Source organism: Cryptomeria japonica, chromosome 10, assembly GCF_030272615.1.
Source record: "Cryptomeria japonica chromosome 10, Sugi_1.0, whole genome shotgun sequence".
NCBI classification, from domain to species: Eukaryota; Viridiplantae; Streptophyta; class Pinopsida; order Cupressales; family Cupressaceae; genus Cryptomeria; species Cryptomeria japonica.
The window spans coordinates 788,263,065-788,277,597 of record NC_081414.1 but is presented as its reverse complement, the minus strand read 5'-3'; the positions used below and the strand labels follow the sequence as shown (position 1 = coordinate 788,277,597).

The 14,533-nt window shown below is 33.6% G+C and overlaps 1 protein-coding gene across 5 annotated transcripts; it reads left to right on the top strand.

Moving 5' to 3' along the window:
* The first annotated feature begins 6,235 nt into the window (after nucleotides 1-6,235).
* On the top strand, nucleotides 6,236-13,445 carry LOC131039289 (putative UPF0481 protein At3g02645). Of its 5 annotated transcripts, none has more exons than XM_057971992.2 (3): nucleotides 6,236-6,274; nucleotides 8,169-9,704; nucleotides 11,668-11,921. In XM_057971992.2, the coding sequence occupies exons 2-3, from the start codon at nucleotides 8,195-8,197 to the stop codon at nucleotides 11,787-11,789; spliced, it is 1,632 nt and encodes a 543-aa protein (XP_057827975.1). In that variant the 5' UTR covers nucleotides 6,236-6,274; nucleotides 8,169-8,194; the 3' UTR covers nucleotides 11,790-11,921. The 5 variants fall into 5 exon arrangements, with proteins under 5 accessions (XP_057827975.1, XP_057827978.1, XP_059069505.1 ...); XM_057971995.2 differs by lacking the exon at nucleotides 11,668-11,921 and adding an exon at nucleotides 10,100-10,315; XM_059213522.1 differs by lacking the exon at nucleotides 11,668-11,921 and adding an exon at nucleotides 9,815-9,924 and having other exon boundaries at nucleotides 8,169-9,724.
* The last annotated feature ends 1,088 nt before the right edge of the window (nucleotides 13,446-14,533 follow it).

Sequence of the window (14,533 nt, the reverse complement as noted above, 5' to 3'; positions counted from 1 at the left end):
ATGTAAGATATCAAGTTCACAAAAATGTAATGTTGGTGAAATGTGAATGAGAGATCAAGAGGAAAACTACCCTTTCCCTCCAAGGAGAGATTAGAGTTTCACTATTGATTTCCCTTCAAACACTTTTCACCTAGTTACATTAGAAGAGGAGAGGAGAATTCACTAGATTCAACCTCCAAAGATGAAGATAGGATTCTGAGTGAAATGGGAATAATAAGTTTATCCCCTCTTCATTATTTGAAATGGTAAGGAATTGATTGAATTATGTAATGAAAAAGTGACAAAGAACTGATTATAACTTAAGAACAGAACATGGGATGAAGCTGTGCACCTAGATCTAGTAGTAATATGTTGAGACGAAGTTGCTCTGCGAATTTGAGGAAAAGTTTCCTGAAACGTTGCGGGAATGATAGTCCTCTGGAAAATCCACGAAATGAAAAGGGTTTTTCTGCCTCTGCAAATGGAGCCTAAATCCGAAAATATAGCTACCCACCTACAACCTACACATAAAAAAGAGAGGAAAATAGGTTGGGGTTGGGGGTTTGCCTTTAGGTCAAACCCCAGTTTTGGAATTAACAAAGTAATTAAGAAAAGTACTTGCAAGTAGATGTAAATGAAAGACTCAATTGTAAATCACCTCAAGGGAGGTTATGATAGACATGTTGATAGAAATGCTTGTGTGGAATTGAATGTTGGAATCAATCTCCTCTTCAATGGTTGAATCCTTGACTTGAATGCAACACCTAGCCTTGAAGGGGGACTTCAGAAAGCTCAATGCTTGAAAAGAATGCTTGAATGCTCTTGAATGCTTGATCTCATGTAAAATTCCCACTCATCCCACTTATTGAACCTTTTTAAATGAGAGGACAAATGCCCCTTAAATACATGTTAGTGGATTTGATTTTCATCACAGGCCGACATCAGGGGAGTTTCCCGCCCAATGCGCAACCTGCAATGCATTCTCTAGGAAGGTCCAACCCCAAAATAGGGCAAGGAAAAGGGTGTCACACCCCTGTCCTAGGGGCAATAGAGGTGCCACACCCCTATCCTAGGGGCAATAGGGGTGCCACGCCCCTGTGCCCCTATCCTTCCCCTTTCTCCAAGACAAAGTGCAGATAGGGTAGTGTGGAGACCAAGAAAGAAGTTGATTTCATGGGTTGAGAAGTCTTCGGTCTTCAATCAGGATAGAGGATTCGATCTCATGTGCGTAAGGACCCTAATGTAGTCAAAAATTGCTAGGGTCACAATTTTACGACACTACAACATTATTCATAGATTCAAATAGGATCCCCTTTCAATGACAAAAAGTGCAGATGACCAGAGCAATGAGCATTCCTATTCCAACAATTTAGGTTGATCTTTTGGAAATAGCTCTAAACATTCACATATTGCTTAGATTCAGGTTCATGTCTCCTTTTAATGGCTGTAGCTCATTGATTTTTCATAATCTCTTCAATTTCAATAAATTTATCCTAATTTCAATATTTTCACAATTCAACTTAAAAAGAGAGAATCAAACTCCAACTAGTGAATCTAATTAGATTCTCAACCCTATCCTTGTGGGATTGAGGCTAGATCTAATGGCTTCACCCCTCTTTAATGTAGTGATCCCTGAGAAAAATATAGTGGTCTCATTACCTTAATTAGGTGAAACCCTAATTCTCCACCCATTACAAAATCAAATCCAACCACCTCACAAAAGGTCATAGAAGCAACAAAAGTACCACCTCCCTATGCACCCACTAGTTCTACCTTCTCTACCATGAAAACTCCAACATTTGCCCCAAAATTGGAAGGGACAATGGATCTTAACTGAGTTCACATAGGATCAAGAAGGATATTAAAAAGATGTAGAGGCATCCTAACCCAACCCAAATCCTCCATGCAAGAACTAGGAAATAGAGAATCCCCAACAACCAATGCAAAGGAAAAAAGGAACCCTGATGTGAACTAATTTTTGATATATGATGTTGGTGTACAATTCCATTCAACATATTCACTAAATGTTCATCGTTTTCATGAATAGATGCATGTGTTTTAGTTTTACATGCTAAATAAATGAAAATGAAAATACATTTAGTACAATCTTTACTATTAATTTTAGAATTGGAAAAATATTTGTTTAGAATTTATGAGCTTTACACTATTTGAAACATAACTTTTCATGAGAGTGGATAAATGTATCGAAAACCTCTTTATTGAGGTGCATCGCCATGTAATTAAAGGGTAATTGTTGAACTAGGTAATGAAAAGGTGTTGGTAGTAGGTTACATCCATTTCCTATTGTTAACTAGTTATTATGCATTTGTGAGTTAGTCATTGTGTAAACATGTGCATTAACGGCCTTATATGTTGTGATCCTACACATATTCCTTGCTAATGATGATAAAAAATTATATGAGATGCTTTGTTTTATCATAGATGACAATGAAATAGGACAAACGATGGGACCCATGGTGTCTAGTATAAAATATATGAATATTTTTCTTTTCAAATGAGATGAGGATTATGTGTTAATAACAAGGTAAAGGAAAAGATTATTTCTTATAATATTAAATAGATGCTACCATTTTATTAGATGACCACACATATGCATGTGATTTTGTTTATGATATTCATGTTGTGCATGTGTCTTGTATGCATAAGCTAGTCATATAATGTACAAGTTATATGCACAAACTAGTCATGCAATATATGTATGTGATGCATGCCTATACTAATCACATTGTGTGTGTATGTAGTAGGCATGAGTTAGTTACACTATGTATATATAATGTATTCATTAGAATGTCACACCATGTGTATGTAATACATCTATGAGTTATTTACATTGGATATGCTTGATGCATGCATGATTATACATATTCTATACATATGTTTTATGGATGACTTAAACACAATGTGATTTTGTGCGTACATATAAAATGATGTTATAATTAAACTAGCATTTAGTTGAATGTGTTTTGTATCATACTATTGTTTATGTGTCAAGTAGGAAGCATGCAATCAATTAATGAGTATGATTTAAAAATGAGATTCAAGATCTCATTTCAATGGATATGATAATGAATCTCTAACTTTAGTGCATAAATTATTGATGATTCAAAAAAAGGGATATGCATGCAAGGGCATAGAAAGGGATACCATATTCAAAGTGAGTATGATAGTTTATAGCATATAATTGATTGTGTTGCTATGGTTGGTATGGTTGTAGGTCACACTTCTAAATTAAATAAATGTTATTTGGTTGATTAATTTAATACTTGGACTAAAATGAATTATTTTACATAATACATTTCTACAAAAAAACTTTTTAAAAGAATTATGTAATTAAAATCTCATATATAATTTTAGAAGAAAGTAAAAACCTTTAAAAATACAATCTTGAATTATATAAAAAAATAAAAATGGAATTGTGATATCATTAAAATTCTAACAAATGTAATTTCATTTAAAATTGTTGAAAATTTTAGTAAATTAAAAAATTTGTACCATAAAAGCAATAGCAGCAACAATTAAACATTTTAGATATTGGAACTCCTATTTTGTTAGAATTTTTTATGTTATTCTTGTGACGAAATGACTATACAGCCAACAAAATGAATCATTTTTTTTTTTTAAAAAATGTTAAAATATGAAACTTAACAACCATTTTGTGGGCTACATAGACATCACCTTCATATGACTACATTTTTTAATTCATAAACTGCATAAAAATAAGATCTTAAACACCTTGGAGTATAACAAATGTAAGATAAGATATTAAACACCTTAGGAGCTTCACGTAACAATTCAGGAAACTTAATCGTTGCATGGTTAAGAAAAGCAATCACTATCAAGATTATTTCTTTCGTTTATAGGGATTCTCATGAACCATTGAATGGCCATTCTGAAGTGACCAAAGTCAATATGATTCTCAGGATCAGAAAAGGAAAAGAAAAAGAAAAATCAGTGATGAGAAATAAACTAAAGATCTAAAGAAAAATGAATGTCTCCACTTGGAGGAGGAACCTAATTAAAAGCAGTGTGATTTTGGAAAACTCTACGAGAAACCCATTTTTTTATTTGATTTGTGTGATGCGCTGCACCATCAAAAAGTTCAGATGATCAGTGATAGTCTACTGTGAGTCATTAAATATTTTATTCTCTTCGTTCCCGATTTAGTCTTTATTTTCAGCTGTGATTTTATTCTTTTTCCTTTAATTTACTATTATCGAAAATGCTTCATATTGCAATCGATAGGTTTAATTTCACTTTTCTAGCAATTTAAAACAACATATTCCAAACCATTGCCTTATTGATCTTTTTTCTTTTAAATTAATTGTTATAGACTACAAGTTTAGTTTATTGACTATTCTCTGATAAAAGATGTGAGGAGCTATCCGCTAAATCTTAAGGATTGGTCAAGTTTTACTAATAATACAAACATGAAGGATATTAAGAGCTAATATTATGTTATACAAGGTTAATTTAGTTTGTTTTTCCTATTACAATTTAAGTATTAGATGTTAAAAGCTAACCACTATATCTTATAGTCTAATTGATCACCATGAGTAGCACATAGATGATAAACGTGAGGAGCTCCTCATAATATAGGTTGGAGGTGTTGGGATTCATTGATATAAATGGTTGAATATGCTATCCTCATTTCATGTACATTGTTATATCTCTAACTTAGTTGGTCATGATTGCTTGTAGTATGGGACAATTGGTTGTTATCATATCTAATAGTAAACTAAGAAAAAAGATGGGATTTCTATTGTAGTTTGGATTGCACAAGCATTTGTTTTTTAGCTTATGTACTTAAAGGGTAAGTGTTACTAAACTATATAGCGGGAAGATTTGCATATTGTAGGTTGTATTCAATTCATATTTTTAGCTAGTCATTATGTATGTGTGAGTCATTCATTATGTGTACATGTGTATTAATGACCTCATGTGTTGTATGTTCTTACACTTGTGTCCTTTCAATGATGAAAATGCATAATATGGGATACTTACTTGTCATCACAAATGACTATTAATTGAAAAAAATGGGACCAATGGTATTGTATGGTATGCAATGACATTCCTCTTTATGACTAGGATGTAGGCTTTCGTGTTACTAAATGAGGTAAAGGGGAAGATTCTTGTAATAAGTTTGTGATTGGTACTTTTTCTCTTACTAATCACTATGCATGCATGTGATATTATTCAAGTTATTCACATTGTAAACTTTGTGCTGTATGCATGAGTTAGTCATGGTGTACATGTGTTTTATGCCCAAGCTAGTCAATTGTATATATGTGACACATGTTTGAGATAGTAGCATTGTGCATATGTATTGTAGGCAGCATTAGTCACATTTTGTATATGTGATGTATCCATTAGTTACATTGTTTGTATGTCATGTATATGTGACACATCCACGAGTTAATAATATTAAATGTTTTGATGTATGCATGCATTATACATGTTTTATACATGTGTTGTATGCATGAGCTAGATGCCATAATTTTTTTATGTATTCATACATTGATTGTAGCATTGAACAACATGAGACTAGAATGCATTTGTTATCATTCTATTGTGTCTAGAATAAAATCTAAGCATATTGTCAATTAATGGCTTTGATGTAAATGTGAGATCATGACATAGGAGAGAGATAAATAGACAGGACCACGATGAATGAACTTGTGAGATATAGGTTTGAGATGATATTTAGAGTGAGGATGTAAGCTTGTAGCATAGAGTTGACGGTATGACTATAATTGATATCGTTGAAACTCACACATCTAAATAAATAATAGAAAAAACCTTCGTAAATTAAAGAATGAGAATATTGAAACCGCATTTACTTTTTTAAAATAGAAGCAGTATTTCATTCCTGTGACAGCGTTTTCCTAATCCAGGAACTGTCCTTAAAGTATAAAAAGGAGCTCCAGCACATTGGAATATATCAAATGTAACGAAAGATATCTGGGGACTTCCGTATAACAGTCAAGGAAACTTGATCCATGCATGGCTAAGTAATAGAGATTCTTATCAACCATGGGGTGGCCATTCTGAAGTGACCAAAGCCAATATGATTCCCCAGAAAAAGAAAAAGAATAAAGAAAAAATAATGTTGGGAAAAAAATAAATTCTAATGCAAAACGAACGTCGCCACATCGACAGAAGGAATCAAATTATGGAAAGCAGTGTGATCAGTGATAGCTATAAGAGAAACCCATTTCCTGTGATTGTATGATGCGTTGCACCATCCAAAAGTTGAGGTGATCACTGATTGTCTGCTGTGAGTAATTATATATATATATTTTTTTGTCTTCGTTTCCAATTTATTATTAATTTTATCTTTGTTCTTATTATTTTATCATATCATTTAAGATGGTCGAAAATGATTCATATTGCAACCAATTGTTTTTATTTCAGTTCCTTAAAAGAGCTCTGTTAAAATGGGGTTACTGTGACATAGAACTTATTCCAAATTAGTGCCTTGTGAAATGCTTCTATTAGACTGCACATGAATAAATTTAGTTGTTTAACTTATTTAAGATAGGCAACTTTGGATATAGAAAAATGTCCGTATGCTTTTTCTCGCATTTCTATTTTATTGTTGAGTATGTTCAGTTTGTAAATTAAGATTTAGCAAAAGTAGTAAGATTCATTTTGAGTGATCTAGCTGCTCAGATTCAGTTTGATTCATCTAGCTGCTCTACTAGATTATTAAATATTACAAGCATTTCTTTTAAAGAAGAATCAATATCTGATAGGATCTGCAAAGCCAGTGTCTTAAAATGTATTGCTATAGTCTTTATTCTTATGAGATGCATTTGAATAAAAATATCTCATATAAATGAATAAGAAGTGTAAGGTTTTTTCGGTTAAATTGTTTTAATATATATGAATAAGAAGTGTAAGGTTTTTTGGGTTAAATTGTTTTAATACATGTTTTAAATCATATTCATCGTTAGAATGAAGAAATAATGAGTCATTTTTATCCTCAGCTTTACAAAGAGCTTTACCTTGAGTATCATACCCCTCACATGAAGGGCAGCAATAGATGGAATAAGTTTTTCACAGTTCATAAATTAGAAGTGCATTTTTGTCAGATTAAACTTTGTAAATATTTTTAATCAACATTTCAAATTGCATGCAGCGATTCATCATCATGATGAGGAGATAATGATTTAATTTTATCCTTTCTCTACAAAGAATTTTACCTTCAAACCATATCCCTCCCATGAAGGCCATCAATAAATGGAATTAGTTTTCCACAGTCCATAAATTAGAAGTACAAGTTTTTTGGATTAAATTGCATTTTTATCGATGTTTTGAAGAAAACCTAGCAATTAATCCGAAGGATGAGGAAATAATGAATCAATTTTATCACAAAGAGCTTTACCTTTAGAATTACATCTTTCCCATGAAGGGCAGTAATAGATGGAATTAGTTTTCTAGAATCCATAAATTAGAAGTGCAAGGTTTTTAATTGACTTTGAATCACACCAAGTGATTCATCATCAGAATGAGGAAATAATGAATTCAGAAAGAGCTTTATCTTGAGAACCATATCCCTCTCATGGAAAGCGGCAATAGAAGGAATTAGTTTTTTACAGGCCATACTTAAGAGAGCAAGTTTTTTTGGATTAATGTGTAAATATTTTTAACTGACATTTCAAATCATACATCCAATATTCATAATCAGAATGAGGAAATAATAAATTAATTTAATCCTCAGCTTCACAAAGAGCTTTACCTTGAGAACGATATTCCTCCCATCCACAATCTATAGACAAAAATTAATGAATATTCTAACAAAGAAGTGTCAATGCATCTTGTGTGTATATATACTAATTATTTCTCAAAATTAATTGTTATAAACTATAAGTTTAGTTTATATTGTGCTATCTGAGATTATTAGTTTTTAAATTTAATTTGTTAAGAAGTATTTTTAGTTTGTAATAATTTCTGCAAACTACCTACAATCTATATTTCATAGATACAATAGGTTTGATAACTCTACTGTCGCATGTGTTTTATTTTCACTGGTAAGTAGATTTGCATTTTGATGGGAGATGCACTCTATTTCCTTATTTTTTGTCTGAAAAAAGGATTAATAAATGCTAATTTTCGATAGTTAAAAACAATGATTTTTTAATCTATGAACAACTGCATGCTTTTTTCAGATATCTTTTTCATTCCCAGGGTACAAATGGCGGACAAGAGCATAAAAACAGATGTAAAAGGATTGTCCGTAGAGTTAGCAGATTCACAAATGTTTGACTTGTGGTTAGAAGATGTGAATGGCAGATTTGATAAGGCATTTGATAATTCAGGAAAGCTTTCTTCTGTATCAATAAACAGAGTGCCCAGATATCTCAAGGGTTTAAACAGAGATGCATATGAGCCCCTCGTGGTCTCTTTGGGCCTTTTTCACCACAATATATCTCACCCACTGTCTGAAATAGAGATATCCAAAGTAAATGCCGTAAATCGATCATTGAAAAGGCTCCCTCAAAACAATCAGGACGCACGCTTTTTAGTGGATGGATTGCAGCCCTTGGTTCCAGAATTAAAAGCAATATATGAAGGAAAAGAAGACTGTGACGAAAATGTCCTTCCGTGGCTGTTCACTCTAGATGGATGTTTCCTTCTAGAGACTCTCAGGCTTCTGAGCGATAAATCGCAATGGAACCTCAATGCTGATTCAGACTTTAAACTCAATGGTGATTCAGAATGGAACCTGGATCCTGTTTTTAATAGAAACAGGGTCCAGTCTTGTCAATTTGATATCTTCACTTGTCCCCTGATGCTTGAAAATCAGGTTCCCATAGTCGTCCTCATTAAGCTCTTGGAAATGGAGGAAGTCTTAAACGAAGAGACAGCGAGGGCAGAGCTGCTTAGAATGATATGCGAAGGTATAATTGCCTTGGCTCACCCTTTCTTATATTCTCTGCAGCGAAAAACAGGGGAATCATCAACAAAACATAAAGAACGCGAGGCAAAATTGAAGGAAGGCCTACAGTTGAAGTACAAAGATCTGAAACCATACGATCACATTTTGGGATTTTTTCATGAGTTCATTCTGCATGAGTCCAAGAGTACAAGTGAAGGGGAAAAGACAGAGGATGTTCACGTTACTCTGCACGATGAACATAAAACACCTCATAATCGTAAAAAGAAGTACCTTATGGCCTCTGCGACAGAGTTATTCAACAACGGAATGAAGTTCGTACCGTACGAGGGAGTTCCATCCCCCATGAAACTCCGTTTCGACAAAAAGAAGAAAACTCTGTTTCTCCCTGTGGTATGGATATCTAATGCTACAGAGCTGATCTTCAGGAATCTCATGGCTGTGGACATCTGCCAACAAAGAGAACTCACAGTTATTTCAGAGTATGTGTTTCTGATGAATAGTTTGATACAGTCTGACAAGGACGTGACTTTGCTGAGGAAGAAGGGAATAATTCAGAGCTCCGTTGGAACTGATAAGGAAGCGGCCGATATGTTCAATGGTCTGTCCAAAGGGGTTAACTTCACATTAGCTGATAAAGATGAGTTTTTTGAAGTGAAGTCTGATGTTAATGAATGGTACGGACGCCAAACTATGGTGAGAATTAAAGAACTTATGGAGAAGAATCCAAAGTTTGTGAAAGCTTTCACTATGTTCTGGGGCATTGTTCTTGTGTTGGCAGCTGTGGCGCCCTCAGCTGTGCAGATTGGTAAACAACTTTTTCCCAACATATAGGAATGATGTATTGTTCATCTGATTAAAAGAGCCTAACATATGGATGAGATATTGAATGTTGTGGTTTTTGAAAGTGTCTATGACTAGCCTATAGCTTGGTCATACTTTATACAATTCACTGTAGTTTTTAAGAGATACTTTTATATCTTTATACAGGGAAATAAGATTAATACATTGAGAGCTTTCACATTGAATTGCACTATTACTCTAAAATGAATGGTCTGTCTCGCCTTATAATTTCTAGGAGGTTCCTGTCTTAAATGTTTAAATGGTTAAAACATTTAATAATATATTATTACACAAAAGATTGGTTCTTTTGTAATAAATGTTTTTAAAAACTTATATTCATATTTCTTGGGAGCGGAACAGAGCCATGAATTGCCTGGTCAAATGGATTTCTGATTGAAGATGGTTGGAATATTGAAGATCAGAGACAATTACCTTTGAAATTGTATCGCATGTTGAATCAGGTTGCTGATGCAGATAGAGCTGTTTAATGTGTTGTTCTTTGAAGAGCTTCTCATTCTCATTCTTATTGCTTTGTAATTTTCATTGTGTTGAATAAATTTTTACCCCTTCTTTAATTAAAAACACTTTTACTTCAGAAATAGAACGAAACTCAACAACATAAAACTACTTTAAACATGTGGGCTCCAGTATTACTGACATTTTTTAATTTATTTACGTGGTTGAATTGTTTTAATCCATGAACAGTATAAACAGGAGCTCAAGTACCTTAGAATATAACAAATGGAAGAAAAAATATCTCACTGTCGAGCAAGTTTAAAAAGAGAGTCACTGTCGAGCAAGTTTCTCTCGTTTTTATGATTACCAAGCCATTCTGAAGTGACCAAAGCCAATGTGATACCCAGCAATAAAGAAAAAGGAAAATAAAAATTAAATCTAAAGCGAAACGAATGCCTCCACATCGACGAAAGGAACAAAATAATGGCAAGCAGTATTATCTTGGAAAACTATAAAAGAAATCTAATTCCTTTGATTTGTATGATGCACTGCACCATCCAAAAGTTGAGGTGATCACTGATTGTATACTGTGAGTAATTAGATTTTAAATGTTCTCTTCCTTTCCAATTTATTATTAATTATAGCATTGTTTTTATTGTTTATCCGATCGAAAATCATCAATCGATTAGTTTTGCTTCATTTCTTTACATAAGCTTTGTTCATCAGAAGTTACTGTTATTTAGAACAACTCATTCCAAACATTGCCTTGTGAAATGCTGGTATTACAGTGCAGATTATTTTTCTTTTTATAGAAAATGACCTCGTGCCTTATTTCATTCATTTATAGTATTGAAATGTTGAATATGTTCACTAAGTATATAAGATTTAGTAAAAGGGGTCAGATTTGGTTTGATTAATCTAGCTGTTCTGTTAGATTACCCAATACTTTAATCTTTCACTATTCTTAATAACATTGTATTAAGAGCACTGTTTTAAAGACAGAGGAATCAATAGATCTGGTGGGTTCTGTGAAGTGATATATAATTTCTGCTTGTATGAAGTGTTCTTGAATTGAAAATACTATTATAATAAAAAATATTGATATTTTATATTAATATTATTATTTTAAAAATTGAATGTTTATGTTCTATAAGTTTAGTTATTTAGTGATACAGGATACAATTAATTTTTAAATTGTAATTGTTAAAGATTATTTTTAGTTTGTAAATATTTTTTTAATGGTATGGATGATCTTTACAGACTTATCCCCTATATTTGATTGTTTAATTAGAGGGTTTTTTTTTAATATAAAGTAAAAAATGTTTATATAAAAAAATAATATGTTACATTCAAACTAACTGTAATTTATATTTTTTTATATACAATTCTATGTGTTTTGTTTTTGTTGATCATTAAATTTAATTTTTGATGATAGTTAAACTCATTTCCATATGTACTCTCCAAATATCTAGTTCATTTCCAGGGCACAAATGGCGGAGAAGAGCAGAACAACAGCTGTAAAAGAAGAGTACGTAGACTTGGCAGATTTAGAACAGCTGGACTTATGGTTAGAAGATCTGACGGGCATGTTTGATAAGGCATTTGATGATTCAGGAAATTCTTCTGTGTTGATAAACAGAGTGCCCATGTATCTCAAGGGTTTAAACAGACATGCATATGAGCCCTGGGTAGTCTCTTTGGGTCTTTTTCACCACAAGATATCTCACCCACTCTCCGAAATAGAGTTATACAAAGTAAATGCTGTAAATCGATCATTGAAAAGGCTGCCCCAAAACAATCAGGACGCACGCTTCTTAGTGGATGGACTGCAGCCCTTGGTTCCAAAAATTAAAGCCAGTTATGAAGGAAAAGAAGAGTGTGACGAAAAAGTCCTTGCGTGGTTGTTCACTCTAGATGGATGCTTCCTTCTAGAGACTCTCAGGCTTCTCAGCGATGAATCGCAATGGAACCACAATGGCGATTCTGGATGGAACCTCAATGGCGATTCAGGATGGAACCTGGATCCCGTTTTCAATAGAAACAGGGTCCAGTCTTGTCAATTTGATATCTTTACTGACCTGCTGATGCTAGAAAATCAGGTTCCCATAGTCGTCCTCATTCAGCTGTTGGAAATGGAGGAAAACTTAACAGAAGACACAGCAAGGACAGAGCTGCTTAGAATGATATGCGATGGTATAATTGCCTTGGCTCACCCTTTCTCATATCATCTGCAGCCAAAAACAGGGGAAACAGAAGCAGAGCACAAAGAACGCGAGGCAAAATTGAAGGAAGATCTAAAGTTAAAGTATACGGATCTGAAGCCATACGATCACATTTTGAGTTTTTTTCATGATTTCATTGTGTACGAGTCCAAGAGTATCCATGAAGGCAAAAAGATAGAGGATGGTCGTGATGTTCGTGTTAATCTTCTTCATCGTCGCGGTCAAACAACACTTCATAAACGTAAAAAGGAGTATCTAATGGCTTCTGCGACTGAGTTATACGACAACGGAATGAAGTTTAAGTCGTACGAGGGAGTTCCGTCCATCAGGTCCCTCCGTTTCGACAAAGAGAAGAAGACTCTGTTTCTCCCTGTGATATGGATATCTAATGCTACAGAGCTGATCTTCAGGAATCTCATGGCTGTGGACATCTGCCAACAAAAGAAACTCACCATTATTTCAGAGTATGTGTTTCTGATGAATAGTTTGATCCAGTCTGAGAAGGACGTGGTTTTGCTGAGGAAGAAGGGAATAATTCAGAGCTCCGTTGGAACTGATAAGGAAGCCAGTGATATGTTCAACGATCTATGCCGAGGGGTTAATTTCACTTTTGCTGATGAAGATGAGTTTTCTGAATTGAAGTCTGCTGTTAATGACTGGTACAAACACCAAGCTATGGTGAGAGTTAGAGGGTTTATGGATAGGAATCCAAAGTTTATGAAAGCGTTCGCTATGTTTTGGGGAGTTGTTCTAATATTGGCAGCGGCAGCGCCCTCAGTTGTACAGATAATGAAACAATTGTTTCCCAGCAAGTAAGGATATATAGCTAAGTGATTAGCAGAACCCAATACATATTTAGAAGATGAATGTTGCGGTCTTAAAAAGTGTACCTATGAGCAGCATTTAGCTGCTCATATTTCATAAAATTCACTGTAGTTTTGAAGAGATATTTGTGTATCTTCATACAGGGAAATAAGATAAATGTATTGAGAGCTTAAATAAAACGGCGGTCGTCTCTCTTTATAATTTATAGGCGTTTCCGGTTGGAAAGTTTAATAGTAGGAATTTTGTATTCTATGAACATTTTGTTAAAAGTTCTGTATTCTATGAACATATTAAATATTGTCCATAATGTAGGCTCCAGTATTACTGACATATCAATCAGTTATGTGGGATCAATTTAAATATTGTCCATTGATTTTCAGTTTTTGAAATCTCGATTTCTTTTGTTAAAAATGCTCTCCTCGCGTTTCTATGAACTGTATCTATGATATTACGGTGCTCGCATGCTCCTCTTCATTCAATATGGGGTCTCATAACCATTTTACCTTCCAATCTCAGTATCTCTATACTTTTACCTACCGTGTGTCACTTGGGGTTGGTAGCAACTCCTTGAACTGCAGATCACTCATTTCGTGGATTCTTGTTCCCCTTCTCATACCCTTATTGTCGTTTCAACAAAAGATTGCCCAAAAAGCATCATTGGTAACACAATGTCAAGTTCTCTAACACAAGGAGATGGATTAAAAATCCTCATAATATAACTTGAGCCTAGTAATTATAAACGACGTAGTTTGTTAAATGATCTGAGAAGTAAAAACTTTGAATTCCACCTCTTTGACGCTATTGTCATAATAGAATTGTTATTAATATCTTTTTTAAATGTTTAATGACAATCATATCACATGAGTCTAGATCTAGATGACTGTAGACGTATTACCCAAGGTACAAGCAAACAGATCAAAAATCACTGATTCTTTAAAAGATTTTATGAAATTAAATAAACCTCTTGTATCTGCAAATTAAGGAGATGATGTGTCAAAAAAGGGCCTGCAAATAACTCTCAATTTGAAGGTGAGTTAACTAATCTTACTTTGTATAAAATATGCAATGTAACTTAGCCAAGAGTAGATAAGTGCCAATCAATTGCATAAACCAATGGCACATGAGTAATCAACACAACTATCTAAGTGATTGTATTTTTTCTAGAAACATACAATGCAGTATGGTAATAAACTAAATGCTTGGAAAGTAAAAGTCACCAACACTTTCCCATAAGTGAAATTGAAGGAGAGTTAGAGAAAAGCATGGGTCGTACCAACTAAGCTTAATCAAG